Source organism: Anopheles darlingi, chromosome 3 (genome assembly GCF_943734745.1).
Source record: "Anopheles darlingi chromosome 3, idAnoDarlMG_H_01, whole genome shotgun sequence".
Lineage (NCBI taxonomy): Eukaryota > Metazoa > Arthropoda > Insecta > Diptera > Culicidae > Anopheles > Anopheles darlingi.
Window position 1 is genome coordinate 45,897,042 of NC_064875.1, and position 7,187 is coordinate 45,904,228.

At 46.8% G+C, this 7,187-nt stretch overlaps 1 protein-coding gene across 5 annotated transcripts in view; it reads left to right on the forward strand.

Annotated features, from left to right (window-relative positions):
* The window catches only part of LOC125954576 (uncharacterized), a 35,248-nt gene extending 32,142 nt beyond the window's left edge, over positions 1-3,106 (forward strand). For all 5 annotated transcript variants that reach the window (XM_049684995.1, XM_049684997.1, XM_049684996.1 and 2 more), the window contains 2 exons: positions 1-775; positions 863-3,106. The exon at positions 1-775 is cut by the window's left edge and continues 2,316 nt beyond it. In XM_049684995.1, the coding sequence (XP_049540952.1) occupies positions 1-775; positions 863-1,530 (1,443 nt within the window). In that variant the 3' untranslated portion in view covers positions 1,531-3,106. The remainder of the gene's footprint in view (positions 776-862) is intronic.
* The last annotated feature ends 4,081 nt before the right edge of the window (positions 3,107-7,187 follow it).

The window sequence follows — 7,187 nt, forward strand, 5'->3', positions numbered from 1 at the left end:
ACGTCGTCGTCGGCGTCGGCCCGGTCCGTATCGGGTTCCCCTGCCAGGGGACGATCACCGCCGGGCACACCGTTCGCTCAGCAGCTCCAATCGAAGGGTCAGCTACCGCTCGGCCATCCGCTGATGCAACCATTGACCCCGCTAACGCACCTTTCACCGGGCCGTGGTTCACCACCGAGTAGTCTCAGCCCGGACGGTGGTTCGTACTCGCGCAGCGGTAGCCCGATGAGCCCGGGTAGTCCGAACTCGCGTGGTTACCGCAGCCTACCGTATCCGCTGCGGAAGCGTGACGGGAAGATGCACTACGAGTGCAACGTTTGCAGCAAAACGTTCGGTCAGCTGTCGAATTTGAAGGTGCACCTGCGTACGCATTCGGGCGAGCGACCGTTCAAGTGTAATGTGTGCACCAAATCCTTCACCCAGCTGGCGCACCTCCAGAAGCATCATCTGGTGCATACGGGAGAGAAGCCACACCAGTGCGATATCTGCAAGAAGCGGTTTTCGTCGACGTCGAACCTGAAGACGCACCTGCGGCTGCACAGTGGCCAGAAACCGTACGCTTGCGATCTGTGTCCGCAGAAGTTTACGCAGTTCGTGCACCTGAAGCTGCACAAGCGGCTACACACGAACGATCGGCCGTATGTGTGTGCGGGCTGTGACAAGAAGTACATCAGTGCGTCCGGTTTGCGGACGCACTGGAAGACGACCAGCTGCAAGCCGAACAATCTCGAGGAGGAGCTGGCGATGGCGGCCGCCGCCACGTCCGAGTGTCTCGGTAGGTTACGGTGTGCCGCGTGACCACTATGTTCATCTTTCGACCTCCATCTTACTGATGATCTCATGCGCTCGTTTTTCTTTCCAGATAAGGACGGCCAACCGGATGGTGATGGTGGACGGGAGTTTTATGAGATGCATTTGTCTTCGTCACAGCAGCAGCAGCAGCAACAGGATGCAAGTCGTTCGCCTGGACCACAACATGGACGTCATCCTTCACCGTCTTCGCACCATCATCATCATCATCATCATCCCCATCTGCACCCGGCAGCTGGTTCACTGACACCCCTGCACACCCCGGAGCAGGTGATCCATAAGGTGTCGGCCGGTAAGGTGCAGATGCAGCATCCACCTACCAGCAGCAGCAACAGCAACAGCAGCAGTGCAGCGACGAATGGTACCCCCAGTAGCAACAGCAACAACAACAACAATAGCAACAGCACGAACCACAATCTACCGGCCCAGCATCATCTGCATTATGCGGGACATCTCGTTAGCAATGGTGGTGCGCCCGGCCATCACTATCATCATCCTCCACCGCAACAGCAACAGCAACATCACCACCACTACCAGCAACCATCACCACAACCGCAACCGGGAGCGACGGCCGGAGCAGCAGCAGCAGCAGCAGCAGCAGCGTCGGCGACAACATCCTCTTCGGCGTCATCGGGGGCCACAAACCCGGGCAATACACCGGAAACGAGCCGGCCGAGCGTCATCGAGTCGAGCCAACCGATGGTGATCGAGTGTACGTAGCGCCCCGGTGTGATCCAGCGAGCGCTAGTGTAGGGCATTTTGCGTGATGTGCGTACCAGGAACAGGGCAGAGGTTTGTTGGGTTTGGGGGCTCACTAGATCCTTCTTCCTCTGTTATGTTGTTTGTTGTTGTTCTATGTTGATGGATGGATCGATTAGGAGAGAAGAGGCTGCTACTAGGACGTAGGACGACGAACACGGTTCGGAGAGTGAGGAGAGGGCGGCTAGGGTGGACGACGGTCAGCAAGAGTTGAGGGTGGGGATGCGGGGTGGTGGTGCGGATTGATAGCTGAAGAGAGAATGAGAGAAAAAGGAGAGAAAAGGTTTATGTAAATATGATGATAACCTCTCCGCACAGCTATCCGTCCTGCATCGCCATCCTGCCTCCCTGCCCCCGTATGCCACCGTATCACACACACCGCCCATGCGCCCCCTCCCTCTGCCCGTGGTCCACATGTGATTAAAGTGAACTTGTTTGGCGGTTAAATGTGTTTTCGTGTCTTTAACTACCCGGCAATCTTAGGCGATAGGTGATAGAAGAGTAGAAGTAATAGTACTAGTATACTAGTGATAGTAATTAGTGATAGTAATAGCGAGAGAGAGAGAGAGAGAGAGAGAGAGAGGGAGCTAGAGCAAGCTAAGCAAGTGAGTGTGTGCGTGTGTGCTTGTGTGCGTGCAGGTTTAGAGCAAAACAGCGGAAATAGGAAGGCAGCCGCCCCCGAGAAGCTTGTAGATAAAACGGGAAACGCATCAAAGATCAAAATTCGAAGTCTGATAGTGTATAGGGAATGGCGGCAGGCAATGGCGGAAGGAGAGGATAGGGAAGGCAAAGGAGATGTTCCCATAGATACCGGACGCGCCAGCCGCCCACAGAGACTGATATGCTAGTTTCGTTGTTGTTTGTTGTTTTGTTCTTTTACACCGCAATCCAAAACACGAGCAACCAGTAACTCCACCACTGGTGGAGAGGAGAGGGCGTAGAGGGTGAGCAGAAGAGCAGAGAAAAAGTGAGGAGCTGGGGAGCGGGATGCTGGGAGGAAGAAGATGCGCAAAAAACTCTCCACGATCTCTGGATGCCGCGTGATGCAGGCGGTCAAGAGAAATTGAAGACTAAATTATGCTGATGAGAGCTGATGATAATGATGATGACGATATTGTGGTTGATGATAGTGATAGTTGAGGGTCGATCCGATGTTTCGGTGGCATGATTTTGCTTTCTGCAATCTGCACACCCGGAACGGCGCGCAAGTCAACACCTTAGTGTACTACTGCACACGTACAAGGATACGGCCAGCCAGGAACTGAATATCTGACAACTCGAACTCGAACACACACACACACTCACACACATTTACCCACAGACACACATACATGCGTAGCGGTAGAAGAAAGCGGGAGGGGGATGTAATTGAAAATTACGATTTATAGCTGAAGATCGGTGCTTTTCCAGAACCCGGAACTCCTCCACCACATCGCGGAGACTCGTGCTCGAGCTCGAATGTTTGGTGTGGACGGGAAGGGCTCTAAATATTATACCTACTATAACTCAGAGTAAGAATTAACAAAAAAAAAACAAACAAACAAACAAACAACTGCTAGCTTAAGGGCGCTGAAGAGAAATCATTGAAAAACGGAACAAAAAATGAACAAAAAACAAAACATAAGTTAAGGAGATAAGCAGCAGCAGCAGCAGCAGCAGTAGATACAGACCTGATGCAGAGCAGAACACATATGGGTGCTATTTGACTAGGGACAGACAGGGCATATTTATCTAAACATGAGCATAATTGATATTGATCCCCCATTTAACGGAGTGCTCCTCCTTTAACTAGGCCAGAGTTAGCCAGCTTGCGCGCTGCTTTCGCTGGGATGAAGCCGAATGGGCACGCGAGTGAGCGATATGGAGAGATAAGGAGGATAAAAGAGAGAGAATTTGTATATTTTACACCATTTTACGAATCGGCTCCTGGTATGAGAGCGTGCGATAAGCAAGCAAACGAATTGCAATTGTTTTGTCTCAGTTTTTGTTGTTGTGGTAAGTGGAAAACGCGATCGCCATCCACATAGTTCGATGTTCCGTTCGCAACTGATCTCTCACAACATCACCCCACGAAAAAAAACCCACAACTATAGCAGCGCAGCGCACGAGACTGATTGGCCTTTGCTTCCGCTAGCCACTTCACTGTTTGTAGACGTGTTTATCGTTTTATTCCCTCTTTTTCCCCCAATATCGTGATTTTTTTTCTTTCAATTATTACCTATCAGAGGCTGGGAACAGTGTTTCGTGTGCGACCGTGTTCCGTATGGAGTTATTTTACGTTTTCAGGTTCCTTTTTTTTCTATTCTTATCTATTTTTGCCACATCCTTGAACATTTGAGTTCCTGTTTTGTTTGTATTTTGTTTTCGTTTCGTTTTATTTTCGTCGTTATTTCCCTTTTTTGTATTGTTAGTCCATAAGTACCACTAGTACCGCAAGATATGCAATAGAAAGGGTAGGCGAGTCGCGAAGATGAGTAGAGTAGTTAAACAAACACCTAATTTAATAAAAACAAAACAAACAAAATAACAAAAACACAACAACATATAGAAAGAGAAAGAGAGAGAGAGTGAAAGTTAAGCATAAAAAGAGGCAAACAAACATGGACTATCATCCGGCATATTGTATGTCGAGGATCTCCTTCTTCCGCTCCCCCCCCCCGAGACCTCGGCCCGTTTTTGGGAGCGAAGTGTGGTCCATTTTCAAAATGCGTTCTCACCCGCTGCTCGATGTATTAGAAGTGAAGCATGTAATGAGGATATAATGAAGTTTGCTGCTTGCGGCAAGCGCAACCGACTGATTAATTTGAGTTTAGCGTGTTAATTTTTATCCCCCCAGTTTTAAGCGTTCCAAGCGTGTGACTTGTGTGTGACCTTGTCCAGTAGTAGCTTCAACCGCACCGCTCACAGCATTTGAACACTGTTTCCTGTGCGCGGCTCGTAGAGCAACTCGCTGGGCAGCTCGCGTGAGGGCGCGTGTGTTATCATTCGTTAGCGCAATAGTATCTCAACAGTAAACCCCCCCTAGGTGTATCTTCGGTGGCGTTTCTTTGTTTTATGTGTTATTCGTGTTTATGGCCGGAGAAGAAGCAGAATACGAAATGGGATTAGGCAGAAGGTCATAAACTAAACTCACAAGCAGGAAGCTATATACGAATGCAACGCAAACAATGTGGAATATTAGCGCGATAGGGTAATAGCGTAGTAGTGTTAGGCATTATACGATGATGAGGCCGGAAGGAGGTAACAATTAGCTTAACTCTCTAGCTCGTAGACGCAGACTTCGGGGAAGACAGGGTGAAAGGAGAGCAACACATCTACACGAAAACACACCGACAGACGTATGTACGGATCGCCTACAGGTTGATATTGTATAGAACGATAGGGAGGGAATGCGATAAAGAGCCGAGGGATAGGAGGGAGAACCGAGCTGATCATCATGCAATATGATGTTGCTGGGTGTGTGTTTGTGTGTGTGATGAGTAGTGATAAGCTAAGGAGAGAACTGAAAAACTGATAACAATGGAAAGAGAAATTATCTAACGATAGAGCGTGCGGTCAGCGTATCGAGCGGGAACGAAATCATAAATACCTACAGAGACAGACACAGACACACACAGACACGCACGCTACCTAACTGATAATAATTTAAAAAACAAAAAACAAGAAAACTATGCAGTAAGTACGGATTACATTTACGCTAATCGTTAAGTGCAGCTCGAGGGGTGTGAGTGGGCTGGTGGGCAGGGCAGGCAGAGCGACCGCGGTGTGCTGATATCAATCAGCCTCTCGTGGCTCCTTTTCCTTACCAGCCGAAACCATTGCATTGCGTGAATGGGGAACGAGTGGAAAAGAAAAAAAAACTCTTTATAAAAATACAGAAAGTCTTTACCGATAAAATTTCAAACCGCCGCTGTTCAGATTGTTTTTCTTTCTTTCTTTCGTTTATTTAAAAGCATGCACGATATGTGGTCCTTAGGGTAATGGAATTTGGGGACTGGCGTAAAGCTTGTCGATAAAATGTCCGCAAAGTGGGTTCTGGTTTTTGGTTTTAGCAGCATCTCAAAAGGACACAAAGCAGGCATCGATGCACTGGACATTTCATTTAATGGCATTCAACAACCCAGCTTTTCTTAGTTCTTTCCCAGACAGTGAGAGGCAAGTTAATCCATAAAATCAGTAAGTAGTGTATCGCCGGTGCCACGGCGGCGAGATTTCGGATCTAGGCAAACAAAGGGGGAAACCAATTTTAAACGTGCTTCGCTGAGCAGGCTAAAAAAGCGTGCTTCCTCCGATCGGTTTGGCACTAAGATGATAATAGATACGAAGGAAGCCCGCGCGCTTTATTCCGTATTTTTCACTATAAACCCGCTCTAGCCCGCTATAAAACCTTTGCATTTTATGCCCGCTATAAAACCTTTGCATTTTATGCCCGCTATAAACAAAAAACGTTGCACCCGACGACCACAGTCGACATAGTGGTTAGAGCTTAGCTGATTTTGTTTTTCCTAAACCTTTTTTTAAAAGATTTTTATCGTTTTAAAGGCGTTGAGGTTTTTTCGAATTTGAAAAACAACATATCGAAACATTTTGCTTGAATATGTTTAGCTTGTAATGATTTTCTTGATGTTTTCGAATTTTTAAATGTGCCGTTTTTCGTTCAGTTTTCGTTCAGTTTTTATGAGTTTTGAGAGCATATGTTCCTGGAGAACATAAATACTAAGTAATTAAAAAACTATAATAGTTTAAAATAGAAAAAAGATTGAACAAGTCATGCTGCAGTGAATATCATTTCGCAATGCTACATTTAGATTTGTTTCGGCATGTTTCACAGCAATGGCGACATGAGTCTGAATCCTGCATTTCTCGCTCTCTGTTCATGAGCACACTGCAGCCTCCAAGTTAAGGTGCGTTTCCAAGTTAAGGTGCGTTTGGGATGGCACGTTCAATCAAAGATCTCTGTTAATGGAACCCGGTATGGGAACAGTTGACCAACGGGAATTTCAGCTATCGAATTGAGGACGAGCGGCTTCCTTGGGAGGAGGATCAGAAAATGAAAGGTGCTTACGTTAATTCGATTTAAAAAAGGTCACTTTTCCGAACAGCTATAACAAAACAATTAAAGTGTTTCTTTTTAACGATTGAATTGCAAAAATGTTGTCATGTTGAATTTTTGGTGGAAATTTGAAGAAACCAGAAATTTGAAGTTCTCCGTTCTTTTTGTTTGGCGCTGCTGTCCAAACGCGAATCATCTAAAGAAAGGATTACCCGGAGATCAAAACAGATAAGTTTATTAGTTTGGACCCGCGTTCAGTATTCCGACTGTTTATTTAAAAAAAAATATTTATGATTTTGCATGGAATTGGGAAATCTCCGCTATAAATGTCCCGAAAATTGCAATGCAAAACACTACCATCATTTATCTTTTATCTATATATATAAAAATGAATGTGTCTGTCCGGATGTCCGGTATAGACTCCGAAACTACTGGACCGATTGACTCCAAATTTGGTATGTGGGGGTTTTTGGGGCCGGTGAGTGCTATAGGCATGGTTAGAAGCCCCCCGCTACCTTCCTTCATGCCCTTCCCTAACACTTGATTGTTAAAAACATTCATTACT